Raw genomic sequence first — 16,424 nt, forward strand, 5'->3', positions numbered from 1 at the left:
AGTACATTAATGCCTAAGACAGAATACATAATGTTGAAGAACCACTTGGCTTCATTTTTCTCTATGGACCCCAAAAACAACCACCTTTATATTGTGCATTTTCTAAATCTACACCAATTCAACATCTCTAGGATTTTCATGAGGCTTTGGTACCAATGTAAGCCTATATCAAGAACTCTGTAAAAATGTGGAGATGAATAGAGAGAAGAGAAATAAATATTGATGTAATGTGTTGTGTGTGTGTGTGTGTGTGTGTGTGTGTGTGTGTGTGTGTGTGTGTGTGTGCGCGCGCGCGTGTGTGTGTATCAAGATGTAAATTCATCTATGAGGGAACATATGATTAATGACTGATGAATTGACCCTTGCTATTTATAGGCTCATAAAATTACCCCTACATCTACTTGACTACTATTGGCAAAAACCGTAAAATATCATAAATAGTTGGTTAATGCCTAAAAAAGGCTCCTAATCCTAACTAAAAGAGAGAGTTAATTAAGTATGTCCACATCTGTGCATGTGACATAGGCCGCCTATATGAGAAGGTTGATGTACAATTATTAGGTATCATACTTTAATGTCCCAAGAATTTTTCTTTGAATTTATTAGCTGTTACAGAGACAAGAAAAAGTTGCTAAGCCTCAGAATGAGGCGCGATGAAGGTGTTGCTTCTGAGCCTCCACGAAATGACTCTCCATGAAACGTCTGAGCCACACGAAACGATTGGTTCTGAGCCTCCACGAAACAACTCTTTTTTTTATTGTCTGGTTATGAGCCTACGCACAGTCTTAGTCTACTGCGAGTTGAGATTTGCAGGCAGCAAGGCCATGAGCCAGTTTTAATGTTCTGTGTCTTGGATGCAAGCGCGACTGAACCGGCTTGCTGAGGCGCTTGCAATCAAGTGTTTGCTTGTGAAACTGCACTCACCACCATGAATGTTGAACTAGTCGTTTGTGGTGTCTGCTGGGCAACCCTAACATTGTTGCTCTCAACAGCATACATAGCAATTCCACAGCTATAGCAAAGGGTGCCAATCGTCGAATGATCATGATCTGTTGAGACGCTACAAAAGAACTTATATTGTTAGTAGACGCTGATTACTTTGCCTTTTTGTCTCATGAACTTGTGTGTGTGTGTAAGAAGCCCTTCAACTCCTCTCTTCCTTGATGAATGCGTGAATGTCTTGCATCTTCAAGAATGCTCTCCACTCACAAGACTGATCAATGATCCTTCTATTTGCAGCATGTTGTTGTGACCCTTTGCTTGTTGAGCTCTCTCGAGTGTTGTCGACCCTTGAGTTCTTCCCCAATTGAGTTGCAGTAGCGGTCGCTTATGATGATGGTACTTGTGCAACAAATGGTGTGGTAGGGGTCAGTGTAACACAATAGCTCTTCTCCATTCTATTCTTCATCATTTTAATATACAAGCATTGTGCTTTTTTGCTTGCTGAGCCCCACAAGGCTATGATGCTTTGTCCTTTGCATTCCAATAGTGCTACAAACCACTATCCGAGGGCTATTATAGCCCAATGAAGAGACTATGTGAGCTTGCTACTGTTGTCTAGATCTGCTCACTAGAGCAGTGTTCTTGTTGAGCCTGTAACCAAGGGCAATGATGCTTGTGAAAAGTCTTGAATACCATGTATGTATGGGTTTTACACCACCTTTTTGTGAATGTTGAGGTCTTCTTGCTTGCCTCAAGCCTTGAATGCATTGAACTTCTTAATCTGACGTATATTTCACCAATCTTTGCATGCATACATGGAAACTGTCTTGCATGCATCAGATTCCCTTGCATTTGAGACACAAACTTTTCTAATTTTACCAAGATTAATCACTTATCATAAGCTAAGTACTAATCTTGCACTAATTGCTCAATTCTTGGCAAAGAAATTGTTCAAGTTGCTCTTAAGCATATATAATTGTTCAAGTTGCTCTTAAGCATATAATTATTATGCATTTTACATAAACCTTGCAAGATTAACAACCTTGTAACTTCTAGACATCAAGAGTTGTGATAAACCACAAAAAATTGTTGCAAGCTTTTGTCTACAATCAAGTGTATTGTCCTTTTTTGCATGGAAAAACATTTTGTATAACACTAATTTCTTATAAGATAACAGTAAAGATAGGATAAAGATTGAAAGATTATTCAGGAACACTAACTATTGTCTATTCTTCTCAAGATTTGATTTTTGCACTGTGTCTTTGCAATCTCTTGACAAATCTGCACAATCTTCAATACTTTGCACTGTTCCACTGCACAAACTTTGAAAAACTGTGCACAGCAACCTTTGAAAACTGAGAACTGCTCCAGAAACTCTACATAAAAACCAAAATCTCTGCACATCAGCCTAGAAAACTCTGCACAGTAATCAAAAATTTATGTACCAAATCTTGCACAACAATCTGAAATTTCTACATGCTTCTTGAAATTGCACCAAGATTATACACAACCACTTTCTCCTTGTAATATTCCTTCTAGAACTCAAAGAATTGGCAATCTAGGGTTTCAATCTTAAAGAAATAAGGGCTCTAAGGATTAATCTCTCAAAAATTTTGCTATGAAAAATTATGCTCCCTAAGCAAGAAATCACTCAATAGTGATTGTTAAAATTTTTGTAAACCCCAATTTCGAAAATCAAGAAAATTTCAAGAAATCAAGATCAAAAAGATCAAGAACTTCAAGAAATCAAACAGTAAGGTGTATTAAGGTTCCCAAAATAGTGATTAATACAAATTAAAAAATAATTAATACAAATTTCATTGAAAATCTTCTCAAATTAAAAATTTAACAAATTTAAAATTGAGTAAAAATCAATTCTGAAATTTATTAACACTAATCATGATCAAGAAAATGCATTCTGAAACATTGGATTAACAGTAATACAAAAATGATTATCACTAATCATGATTTAAAAAATGCATTTTGAAAATTAAATTAAGAATAATCTAAAAATAATTATCATCTAATCACTCCCTAAACAAGGATCTAAGCCATGAGCTCTGACACCAATTAAAATGGAGTGATCATAAAGCTTAGATAAGAGACAATCACCATGGATTAATACAAGATTAAGAGATAATCTCATACAATGGTCGTGATACCTAAGTGAGTTAACCTCCCACCAAGAGGATCGAAATGGCCTTCCAAAAGCCAATGTATGAAAGCTATGAGGCGCCAACAGTCAAGATGACCAATATCAAAAGATGTCAAAAGATATCAAAAGGTGCAATAGTAGCCCATGAGCCCCCTTTCATACTTGAGCCCATGACCAAGGTCCTAAACCTAATCTAATGTTGTTGGTTCATTACATGCCATGATCCCCCAAATCATGTCTGATGGTACCCCAAATCCTGGAGTCTTTGGAGTAGTCTGGCTCGAGGCACTATATCAAATGCTTTGCGAAAATCCACAAAGCAATAGTAAACCCGTTGTTTTCGTGCTTTGGCCTCTTCTATGATGGCTCGGAGGGTGAAGATGTGATCCAAAGTAGAGAATGACCTATGGAAGCCTCCCTACCCTGATGCTCTGTGCCCATGTCTCTCTGTTAGTGTGTTGAGCTCAAGCTCAAGTATTGACCCATAAAGTTTGGCCAATGTGTGGCCAATCATAATAGTCATGTAGTTTTTGGGGTCCATGGGATCTCCAGCTTTATGGATGGGTGTGATGATATGGGTTGTCCAAGTGGGCGAGAAGCCCTCCAAAAGAGCCCGGTTGAACATATGGCTAGGAAGGGTGCCAGAGTATCCCCTGCATGGGAGATGTGCTTTGCCAAGAGGCCCTCATGGTCCTGTGATCTACCGTTTTTGAGTCTCCGGATGGCTCGGGCTACCATGTCGAATGTGAAGAAGGTGGATGTGATGGGACGTGGATGTGATCGTGGTGGGATGGGGGGAATAATTTGGTACTTCGTATAGGAATCGTGCATATGTGTGTCATATGGATGGAGATGTGATGGGTGTGGGTGGACATTTCTCTCGGATTTTCTTCCAGCCCTCAGTACAGCTCACACTTTTGAGAGATTGGTATAAGTCCTTGTACTGGCCCTTAGCATGTACTCTTTTCTTACGTTTGGTTGTGTATTGGGTAATCCTTTGAGAATCTCACTCTCGAATTGGGCCAGTTACAACCTCGCGTAAGAGATGCTCACGTGTTGTGCAGCATTCCTCATCATACCAATTGTTCTAGGGCATGGTGCCGGTGGGGGGGTCTGGCAGTAGATTGATTTGGAAATGGGGCTATGGTAGAGGTGTGTAAGATTGTGGTGAGCTGAGAGGTGAGGTTGGCTAGTGGGAGATTGGGGTCTCCATATGTTAGATGTCGGTAGAGATGGTTGGAGTAAGTCGAGTCCACATCATGGTGGAAGTGAATCTGGGTGTAGTGGGAGATGGGCGGTGGTGGTGACAATGGTCGAGAAAAGCTGTGGCGAAAGAAGAGATGGTCGGCTTCAGGGGGCGGGTGGGAATGGTGAAGGTATGTATGGATGTGGCTAAAGCCAGAGATCCCATCAGGTAATCCATTGTACTCGAGCCTCCGCCATGTGGGAAGCATGTGAGAGCTCTAGAGGAAGGCCAGTGGGACATCCCATTGAAGATGGCTAAGCCATGTGTGGTCCCCAGCATGAGGAACTCTCTCCCTGATGCCATAATGTCCCCTCTTTCGTGTGATGCTCGCTGAATGCCAAACTCCTCCAAGTCTATCTTCTGCATGGTCGGCTCCTCCTGGTCATATAGAGATGCATGCTCGCTCTAAGTCCTAACGTACTCCCCGAACTTCGCCCAAGTGTAAACTCAATGATGTCTGCCTGGAGGGAATAAAATTGTTCTCCCTCCTCCAGAATAGCATATGGGGACTTCCTAGGTGGGAAGTAACAAACTGCGATGTGCCACCCTCACATAAGAACTGAGTCAGCTGCAGTAGATAAGTCAATCAACAAGGAGTCGGCATGGATGTGGTGGTAGGTTTTGTGAAGTTCTAAGGCAAGTATTTGAAGTTTGCTAATACTGGACAACAGTATGGAAGCTTGGCGGACATAATTCTAATTGGGTTCAAAAGCAACTGTCTGATTCAATTTTCAATCAGCAATTGATCAATTTGTGTCAACTGGGAGTGTTTTTGGTCAGCTGGTAGCCAATTGAGGGGTTTTAAGTGAAGATCAGCTATTAGAGGTCATGATTGACTTGGGAGGACAGTTGGAGTCCTCAACTAAAGTGGTTTGAGAGATTTTTGAGAGCTTTTCTGTGTCAACGGAAGGACTAAGGATATTAGCTAAGTGGATTGGTGCCCTAGATCTGTGTTGTGCTAGTTTATAGAGCCCTCCCTACGGTGGTGTGTTCGGACGAGCTATAGAGGCAGGTCTCCCCCGACATATCAACATCAAGCCGAGATCACATTGGTCCATGTTTCTCCATCCTGTCAATAGTAGAGAGAGAGAGAGAGAGAGAGACTCTACTAGAATATTATCTTAATTTTAAACTAACAATGTAAAGAACATGAAATTTTTGGAAAAGGAAGGTGGAGAGAGAGTGCATGAGAGAGAGAGAGAGTGTGTGCATGTGTGTGTGTGTGTGTGTGTGTGTGAGAGAGAGAGAGAGAGAGAGAGAGAGTTGGAATAAAAAAGTGAAAAAGGAACGCCCATGAAAAGCCAAATAAATGTAACATAAATGCAGGCCAAAAATGCAATGACAAACTTCTTGAGCCTGAAACTGGAACTTCTTCCCTTGAATATTGCTAAGAGTTTGCTCATTGCATTCATTCACCATTAAAAGGTAAGCTTCCTGTCTTCTTCATGTTGACGTTGTGATGGCCTCTGTTGGTACAGCCACTATATTATGCATAGCAAGTGAAGAGAAGTCCTTATTTGTGTGTGTGGCAAGTTATTGAACAAGCACTAGATGACCTTTTTCATCTGGCTGTTCAAGAAAAATCTTGCACTGGCATGCACTTTGCATGACACCAATTTCAATCGTGAGGTCATCCACAGAGAACATCAATACAGAGAGTTCTCTAAGGACCCTAGAAACCTTTGACAAAGGTCCCAATGATTATATATTACCCCTTCTACAAACACACTCATACAGGTACTCGAAAAAGGCCGTAACATTTGCAGCTTGCACAGCAGGAACAATCTTCAGAGCCTCTGCAACTCTAGTAAATCCCATGTGATGATGCAATTCAACTTCCCTGTCCATGGAAGGAATTCTGGGAGCCTCCAAAATCCTCTTCGGCGGATAAAGAGCCCAATGCATTGCCCATATTGCAAGAGGTCGCATATATGCTAGCGACCTGAAATTACCACTTGTAGTCCATGCCTCTGGTGTCTGGAACCAATAGCTGAAAAGAAAATGGCTTACATCAGTTAGTGTTCAAAATATGGCTACTCAAATACAGGACAAAAATATGCAGGACAAGCTCACTAACATGTCTCTTAAAACCATAATTTGAGGACAAGAGTCTGCTCATAAAAAGGGAATAAAATCCCTCAAGGTAATGATGCACTCGTGTTTTGTAGATCTTTTTTTTCCCCCGACTGACCTTAGCCCAAGATCCTCCCATAGTTACCATTTTTCACCGCCCATAGGCGATGCCGCCGAGGAAGCACCATGTGGGGTTTAACCTAGGACCTGCTGGTCCTAGACAAACACCTCTACCACTTGAGCTATCACCTCATTGGCATTTTGTTTGTTCATTTATGGTAGAGAGGGTGCAAAACCAGGGTAGTTTTATTCAGAAAACCATTGAATGTAGATAGAAATGGCTTTTGGCACAAAAAGGACATCTTTTAGCCCTGCCGGAAAAGGATCCATTGGTAAAGAAAATGCATATCTGGAAAAAATAATAATAATAATAATCCCTCTAATGAGATGAAAGTCTGTAAAAGAGAGAAGGGGCTACTCCGTTTATGATCGGTCACCTTCAGAGGGACATTATACATGCAGGGTGGGGAGAAGAGCCACCACCCAAGGCCTGTAATTCAAAGTGATCTCATCTTGTACCTACAGACAGAGGTTGAATTCCAGATACCAAGAAAGCCTACCCTCTGTTCTGCATAGCCCTGGTAGCTGCCCTAGAGGTGCTCTCCTATTGCCCATGGAGGATGTGAATGAGGTCGACCATACCGTGCTGATGGACTTGGCACACAGCCGTCAGGCCTGGAAGTGAACCCGTGTTCGCTGGCCTCCACTAGTTCGTCAAATGGAGTGCCAAGCCACTGCCGGCAAGGTAAAGTTCCATCTTGCGAGGGTCAATGCACCACACAACTGTGCAAGGTGGAGGGAGACCAGTGACTAGCCATTCCTCAAGCAGTCGATTCCTACTGGTTCTCTCTCACCTCTGTGGAAGGCAATCTTCTCTCTGTGGTCCTCTGCCTTTGGGAAAACCTTCCCCTTTTGGTCTTCTCGATAGGACATCAGGACACAGACCTGAACCTTCCTTAGGACACCACGGAGGATCTAAAGATCCCCTTTTAGTGTGTTCAGGTTTGGCTCTTATGGTTCACACCAATTCTTGGAGGCAACGGATTCCTCTTTCCCCCCAACCTATGCACTGCTCCCCCCCCCCCCCCCCCCCCCTTTTATAAATTTTATAAACACTACAGAAAATCAAGAATAGATCCTTCATTTAGTCAAAAAGAAAGCGCCTACTCAATGCAGACTACAACCCTCAAGAAAGGAAACAAAATACATAAATCAGGTCAAAAAACCAAAAAGAACACGAGGGGAGGCTCCTGGTGTCCCCCAATGGACCATAGAGACCCATGTGAGCTAGCATCAGAGCTCATCAGCAGCATTGCAGCCTGGCACATTTGGTGAGACCAATGCAACAAGGTTACCAATGGTTCTATTACCCTGCCTGCAGAGATGTCCACTCCATTTGGAAAGACTTCACCCAGTCTCCAGGGGCGATCAGAGCACCTCACCGGTGACTCAGACCAGATGCAGCAGGGCTGAGCAGCCTTCTTGTGCACTTGGAACCTCGTGCCCATCTTCACGCAGCAGCCACCAAGGAGGCATGGATGCTGGGATCCGAAAGTGTGTGAGCTATAGGCAAAGACTTGTGCCATCCTCATAGAGTAGAACCAACTGCTCCCACCTCCGTGGCCCAAGCAATCACACCCCAGGTGAGGCAGTAGAGAGTGCTAGGTTTGGAGGCAAAAAAACAATAAGTCATCCATGAAACCTGTTGTGCCTTCAGCTGGAGGAGAAGCATCTCTTCCCCTTATGATCACTTGTTTCCTGCCCTTATATGAGACGAGTTTGTATTTAGCCCTTCGTTGTTGTACTTAGCCCTTTGTGGCTGTTTTTTCTTTAACTAATTGAAGAATCTTTTTCCCAGAAAAAAAAAACACCTGTTGTCACTTCAGGCAGTACCACAAGCAGTGGCAATGCGACTCCTGGAAGGCGCCAAGACTGCATGAAGCTGGGGGGCTGCAATGGCTAACCACATGCCCACCGGAAGGCTCTAGTGAGGGACTAGCCAAAGGAAGAGGGTAATCTTTTGAGGTTGAAAGCTCTCCCAAAACTGACTTCAATAATTCAAAAAACAAAAAAAACAAAAAAAAGAGGCCTCGCGCCTGCCTAAAGGTGGTGGCTGCAGGAGTGTCATCTATCTCCTGCAACAAAATGGGGCGGCCCATTCCCGGAAAAGAAAATGCCACAGCCTTAGCCGAGTCTAAAAAAAGAAATACCTAGGGCCTCTGACTGAATAGTGGGGTTTTGCCAATACAACTCTCCTAGGTCACACTACAAACACAAAAGGGGGCGGTTCTCCCAAAGCTTACGCACCTTTTGGGCAGTAAACAGCCAGGGTTAATGTTAGGGATTTTACCCAAGGCAGTTAGAAAAAGCTAGAGGACATGTACTAGTAGTTAGGCATTTTATGTCTATTTTTGCATTTTATTTGTCCAAGGACCTAGCCGACAACAACTGTTGCATTGGCCGACGGCTATTGCATAGGGGTAATTAGGAGCCTATAAATAGGCAAGATCACTTCCTTTTGTAATCGTGTGTGTTGGCCCAAGAGGGAAGCTAGAGGAACTAAATTAGGGTTACGCACAGCAGCGACACATTCACAAGCAGGCACACACAAGAGATGCGAAGAATAAATTGCATTGGAATGTGTGGAGCTAGAAGGTCAACTCCATAATATCATAATACAACTAAAGTAGAAGGTGTCCTTTCACACCAGATCTCCAAGGCGAAACCCAAAGGGAAAAAGTGCCCTTGGTTAGCCCATGTTCATACGTGGCACTACTCATATCATATATACCAATAAATCCCCCTGTACTGGTAATGTAAACCTATACAAGGTGGGTAGCAAATCACTCTTTGTAGAAGAGTAAGCCCAACTTTGAGCTTCAAACTTCTCTCAATACAACACCTTCGTGAACAAAACTACGACATTGTCCTGTGTAGAGCAGTAAGATAATGTGATCTCCCTTGCATATAACCTCTCTCTAACATAATGATAATGAATCTCGATGTACGTAGTACGTTAGTGGGTGTCTATTGACACTCACGAAGATCAACCATCGATCTCCTCAGCCATACACAATCTAATGTGACTGTAAAAGCTGCCTTGTACTCAGCCTCACAAGTAGATGTGGCAACAGTGGATTGCTTTTTGTTCAACCATGATATGCATGAATGCCCCAAAAAGAAACAATTTCCACTAGTGGATTGCCATGTATCATAATCACCAGCCCAATGTAACTACAAGCTGCCCCCCCTGGAATATACCAAAGCAACATCCAAGGAGCCCTCAAGATAGCCGAAGATTCGCTTCAGTGCTTACCAATGCTTTGTACCTAGGCTATGCATAAATTTACTACACTAGGAAACCCCAAACTGAATATCTGGGCGTGTGTTACATAAGTATATGAGATAGCCCACTCCTTGGCTGTAAACACTCATATCAAAAGGCTCTCCAACATCATACATGCTCAATTTGAGCCCTGCTCCATCGGAGTAGAGATGGGCTTACAATCTTAAAATCCAAACTTATGCAACAGCTTTTGAATGTATTTTGATTGTTGTACATAAGTCCCAACATCTGTCTGCACAAATTGTATGCTCAAATAATAATGCAACAATCCTAAATCTGTCATCTCAAATGAGGTTTGCAATTCAACTTTGAAGGCTGAAATTTTATCCCATTCCCAATGACCAACGTGTCATCCAAATAAAGAATGAGCATAATCAAAGTGCCATGATCCTCTTTCACATAGAGGGTGCTCTCTATTGGACTATTGCGAAAACCCTCATTGGTCAAATAAGTATGTATCTTCTCATACCAAGCTCAAGAAGCTTGCTTGAGACCATAAAGTCATTTTCGAAGCTTGCATACTTTGTTTTCACGACCATGCATCACAAAACCAATGGGTTGATTTACATACAGTTCTTCCTGCAAAGAAAAGCTGATTTTATGTCCATCTGATGCACTTTTCATCCATGATGGGCAGCCAATGCAACAAGACATCTAACTCTGGCCATACGAGAAGTAGGTGCGAAAGTCTCATCATAATCAATGCCCTTTTTCTGGGCATACCCTTTGGCCACAAGCTTGGCCTTGTACCCATCAATGATACCATCAGACTTTCTTTTTAACTTGTATACCCACTTTGTGCCAATTGACTTCTTGCCAAGAGACAAGTCTACCAAATCCCAAGTGTTGTTTTTGTGGATAGAATCCATTTCATTTTGCATGGCTTTTACCTAATGCTCATCTTCATGAGCCTGTTCAAATGAATATGGAATGACCTCATCAATATTGAGCAACTGCTCTCGGAGATCTTGGATCTTCGTAAGATGATCATTACTGTCACCAGGGTTGTTAGAGGCGTCAAAGGCGTTTGGTACAAGGTGGATATGGTACGCGCCTCGAAAGACTCATTTTTTTCTAGAGATGTTAGAGGCGTGTTAGAGGCATCTATTGAGAGAGAGAGAGAGAGAGAGAGAGAGAGAGAGAGAGAAATGAAATGAAATGAAATGATATATTAACGTCTCTAAGAGGCCATAATGGCCTATGAGTCTAAAACTGAGAGTACATCTGAAGTTGGTGTCTCATCAAAGAGAACAACTAAATGAGACTAAAAAGTACCATAAACTGATTGTCCTACAGTTATAAAAACAGAATTGTAAGACTCCGAGATGATACTAAGTAGAAAATACTGAAAAATGTATATCAGGTAGATCCATGTATGCTGATCAGTTGAAGTGTTGCCTTCTCCTTAGATCAAGTATCTCCGCCATGAGGCTGTCTAGAATGGAGAGGTCGTAGAAGCGAGGTAGGTGCCTCCGATGCCGAGCAATAATGGCTCTAATCCGGCGATGGTGAGGATGCCGTGGTCGGGATCCTGGTGGGCGTGACCAACGAGCACAACATAAGATAACTGCTCTATCAGTGGTGACTCCCTAGGAGCGTGGTCGGTGCCCTGATGGCCCAATGGAGGAGGTATCAGGAGGTGTGTGGGCTAGGTTGCTGGCGCCGGTACCGAAGAAATCTGTGAGGGTCCTCTGTCTAGGTACATCATGGCTCGGCCTCCTGTCTGCCAAGAGGGTCTCTCTGTGTCTCCTGAGCTCAAGTAGAAACAATCCCAAGCATCTCTGATCCTCAAACTCCATGACTCTGCGTAATAGCCCAAAACCCTCTCGGAAGAGGCAGTGATATCTCCCTTGGATCTCATATAGACTGTACATCGGCAAATGTAGTGTTCCTCTGTCTCTACCTCCTGGTAGCATAGCTGACAAATGCGGTCATCCAAGATCTGATGCACATATCGCCCTATCTCAATCCCCAGCTAGTGTGATGAGGTCCGGATCTGTCCAATGGCACAACGTATCCCATGTGATAGGTGTACATCCATGTACGTCGGGTGGGTGATAAAATCATCTGGTGAGAGGTGTAGAAAATGGCTCTTGTAATGAGTCATTTTCGTGTCTAAGGGCTCAAGGGGGCTAGTCCATGTCCTCTCTGTGTCCACTCAAATGATATCCATCCTGATCACGCGGTTTTGTTCTGAGCAAGTGAGATCCAAAAATGAGCAATCCAGACTGTACTGAAAGGGTGGTAGTGCCTCTATCCGCAAACCATGTAGGTCAAACCATGATCTCATCTGAGCGTTCGCCGTACCAGCAATGAGTATCTCCATCCTCAGCCAACTGTATGGATGAGGTCAATGCCAATCGGGAGTACCTCTGCTGAGGGAGCTCCCATAGCCCTATAAAAAGGTAACTGCCTGGAATAGGGCCTCAGTTACTACTAGTGGGGCACCCAGCTCAGCCCGAACAATCTCATGTGGTACTGATGATTTGCTCCGAATCATGCGGGCAATCATCATAATCAGTGGTCTCTCCATTTGCCTCCATCCCTCATCTGTCCCTCTCTGAAATCTGTGATGTATACTGTATACCGGGACCCCAAATTGGAGCTCTGTACAGGAGGGTCGGTGTGACAAGCGTATCAAATAGCCACAATTTGCTGCGTGGCTCCTGAAACTGTATGTGTGCACACTACCTCTCAAGTGCCCCCAAGGTTGCATGCCCTCAAGCTAATCTAGCTGCTGTGCTGCCTCCTTCAGGGAGAAACGCGGTCCTGTGAAAGTAACTCTCAAGTAGACATATGGCTTAACGTACTCTACCGGCTCCCCTCGGAAAGTGAACTGAGGCTCTGATCTCATCACCCATGCCTGTGTGGTGTTAAACACCATAACCTTGGTTTTCCCAAGGTTCACTATCAGATCTCTATCCGCACAAAAAGCCTATAATGCATCCAGGTGTCTCTGTAATCCCTCCGGAGATTAGAACAATATCATCAGCATATAACAAGATGGGTATCAACACCCCTGCCAGGCATGCCCCTGGGCCTCCCAATCTGTCTACATAATCAGAGACCGCATCAATGTACAGTCCAAAGAGGGTGGGCGATAGCGGGCATCCTTGCTTCACCCCCATCGTGCTGGTCACCCTATCAGATAGTTCGCCTGGAGCTCGGACTCTGCCTGTCACAGACTCATACAGAGCATATATCCCCCACTGCATATCCTCAAGTACCTCAATGTCATGCAATCTATGCATAAGCCTGGCACGTGGTACGGTATCGAAGGCTTTGCGGAAGTCCACAAAGCAGCAGTATGTCCTTCTCTTATGTGCCCTGCCCTCTTCAATAAGTGTCCGAAGTGTCAATATGTGATCCAAGGTAGTAAATCCTTTCCTGAAACCAACCTGTCCATGTGCTCGATGACCATGCCTCTCTGCCCATCGGCTCAGCTCCGACTCCAATATGGAGCCATATAGTTTGGCCAAGTAATGACCCATCATGATCGTCCTGTAGTTGCCTAATACCATGGGGTCCCCACTCTTATAGAGTGGTACAATGATATGCTCTGTCCAACTTGTCGGGAAACCCTCACAAATGACACGATTAAACACATGTACAATGAGCGGAGCCAAAGTGTCTCGTGCATATGAGAAGTGCTCTCCAACTAGCCCATCATGATCCTGTGCCTTTCCATTCTGTAACCTGTCTATCGCATCTAGCACCATCCGCATAGTAAAAAAGGTGCTGCTAGCCGGTCTAGCTCCCAGTGGAGGGGGGGTGGGGGGCTGTCCTGGTGCATCATATAGCTCTCTAGCATAAGTATGCCATGCCTCAGGTGCAGTAATCGGAGTACCAGGCTGTCTCTCCTGAAACATCTTCCATGCCCTCTTGTTGTCCTTCCCCAGGAAGAGTTGGTAGATCTCCTCCACTAGCTTAGCCAGATAGGCTCGTTTCTTCCTCCACACAAGGCGCCGAAAGATCATCCTGGCCTGTCTATGCGTGTGAGACCCAATGGCAATCTCACGCTATAGCTGAGTTCGTGTCTCACGACACTCATCATCATACCAACTGTTTTGTGGGGCAGTGCTGCGGGGGTGGGTGGAAGGGATCATAGTGCAGGGAAACGCATATGAGGCGGATGCATGTAGTACACCTGCCAATCCTCTCGTGATCTTGTCCAGAGGGCTATGCAGGTCTAAAGCGAACAAGCCATCAGATACTGCATCTCGAGAAACCCCAACTGTCTCTCGTGTAAACTGATATCTCGGGTACCTAGGTAGATGAGTGGCTGGCCCATCTCTCGGGGATCTACCTACTAGTGTGAAACTCAGGTATGCATGATCGGCTGCTATGCCAATGGGCCTACTAGAAATCGTGAAACCCCACACATCAGGTATCAATGAAGGAGATCCCATCAAGTAGTCCACTGTGCTCGCTCCACCTTTAGAGTTCCAGTGTGTGAGAGCATCTGATCCTTGCCATCTCGATAAGCCATTGTATATGACCAACCCATGTGCACTCCCGAGTGTGAGAAAATGCTTGCCATAATCTGTAATCTCCCCCTCATCCTATGTTGATCTCTGCAACCCTACATCCTCTGCCGTGATCTTCTGGTACATAGCCTCTTGAGTATCATACAGCTCTGTCTGCTCTATGCCTGTACGTGCATTAAAGTCTCCCAATAGTAATATGTCTCCCATGCTGGCAAACCTCATGATATCATCATATAGTGGTATATAGGGCGACTCTCCTGATGGTGCAAACCTGGAGTGGGCTAGGGGAAAGTAGCATACCGCCACATATAGCTCGCAGAGCCCCCCCTCTGCATATTTGGGCCCACATGTACCTCGCATCTACGTCTCTATGTACCACATGTATTTTGTCACAAAGCTCCTCCCTGTAAAGTATTGCCACTCCTCCAGATCCTCTAGTATCTCCCACTGTGCGTGGCTGAGGGCGGAAAACTGATTCCCATCTATAACCCTATACGTCAGGAAGCCTCTTGTTTGTGCACTGATGGGTTTCCGTATACATAGCAATATCACTGTGTCTGAAAGTATCCTCAAAGTATCCTGCATCTGTTCTAAGGGCTCTGTTGCAATTCCCACACCGTGAATCGCAAGGTCTCATAGGCCGCGCACCGTCAAGCGGGCCTCCTCTCCGTAATGATGACTCCGCCATCTCTGTATACCGCCCATTTCCCCTCTTTCCTTGCCTCAAGCACACACGGCATGTGTTCCTTCCGGTGTGCTATCTGTGCCGGTGTAAGGTCCTCATCCAAATAAATCTTTTCCCCCTTAAGGGCCATCCTTTTGGAGAGGAAGGCCTTCTTCTTCTCCAAGTCACCAAACTTGATGATCAATATCTTCGCCTTGGTTTCATCTCTACCTACTCGCCATGCTCCGGTAATGGGTACATCAATGGCTCCAATTTTTGTTGCAAGAGCTTTTGCATCCTCTTGGGGATTTCCCTTATCTTTCCACCCAACTACACGTACATGTAAGGCACGTGCCCGTCTCTTGGCTTCCTCTTCCAATGTAGCATTCATCACCTCTACTTTATTGACTGGTGTATCCTTCTATATGTATGAGCCTTGAGGCAGGAAGAGAGAGGGTGTGTATGAGAGAGGGAAAGAGAGTGTGTGTGAAAGAAAGAAGAAAGAAAGAAAGCTGTATTAAACGTCTGCAAAAGGCCAAAATGACCTATGAGACCAAAATAGTACATCCTCATCATCTAGATACATCATCAAGGATACAAATTAAAATGAAATGAGCTGGGATAAACCTAAGTAGGGTATGATGGGGGCTAAGATATCTACGCTCTAAAGTCTATGAGCTGAGGTTGTAACGGATCCAAAACCGGGATCCAACTACAAAGTACATGGTAGAGTTATGAGTATAGAGATAGCTCCAAAAGTGGGTATAAAAAACATCATCATCCTAGTGTGTGTGTTTGGGTCTTGAGAAAGGCTTAAGGGAGAGAGGAAGAGAATGTATGAGAGAGGGAGAGAGAGTGTGTAGGAGAGGGGCTGCCTTGGGCCCCTAAAGCCCCTGTCTATAGACTCAAACCGGCAAAAAATAAAAAAGTGGACGCGTCAACCAGGGAGTCGAACGCCTTGTACGTTAGAGGCGCGCCTCGTAATAACTATGACTATCACCATCATTCATGTCCAAGTTCTCAAGTTCCTTCTTGAGATATGCAACCCTGACCTCATTCTTTGCCTCATACATGGTTTCAAGTACATCCCAAGCTCGCCGTGAGGTCCTACAAGACCTGATATGCACTATGGTTGATCGCTTTACTGACAAAGCAATCAAAGCCATTGCTTGGGTATCACGAGTATCCCATCTCTTCTCCTCCTGTGAGGAAGGAGTAGGTATTGCCACTTGCTGAGCACCACCGCGAGGTGTGTTAGGTGCTATGTCTGCAAGGCGTACATCTTCACCTGATACATAACCCCATAAACCTTTGGCAACAAGAAGGTTTCGCACCATGAAACTCCACAAGGCATAGTTATTGTGTTACGACCCTGTGTTTTTCTCTGGACAACAAGCCGAGCACGGGATGGACAGTGTACATCAGTTTGGATATGAAAAGAAAACCCATAT

General features: G+C 44.3%; 1 protein-coding gene across 7 annotated transcripts in view; it reads right to left on the bottom strand.

Annotated features, from left to right (window-relative positions):
• Nucleotides 1–5,693: 5,693 nt before the first annotated feature.
• LOC147603573 (uncharacterized) overlaps nt 5,694–16,424 on the bottom strand; it is a 49,532-nt gene continuing 38,801 nt past the window's right edge. For all 7 annotated transcript variants that reach the window (XM_086796371.1, XM_086796372.1, XM_086796378.1 and 4 more), the window contains one exon: nt 5,694–6,333. In XM_086796371.1, coding sequence (XP_086652497.1) covers nt 6,045–6,333 — 289 coding nt within the window. In that variant the 3' untranslated portion in view covers nt 5,694–6,044. The remainder of the gene's footprint in view (nt 6,334–16,424) is intronic.

The sequence above is a fragment of the Cibotium barometz genome, chromosome 63 (genome assembly GCF_041138505.1).
Source record: "Cibotium barometz isolate CiBa-2024 chromosome 63, ASM4113850v1, whole genome shotgun sequence".
Lineage (NCBI taxonomy): Eukaryota > Viridiplantae > Streptophyta > Polypodiopsida > Cyatheales > Cibotiaceae > Cibotium > Cibotium barometz.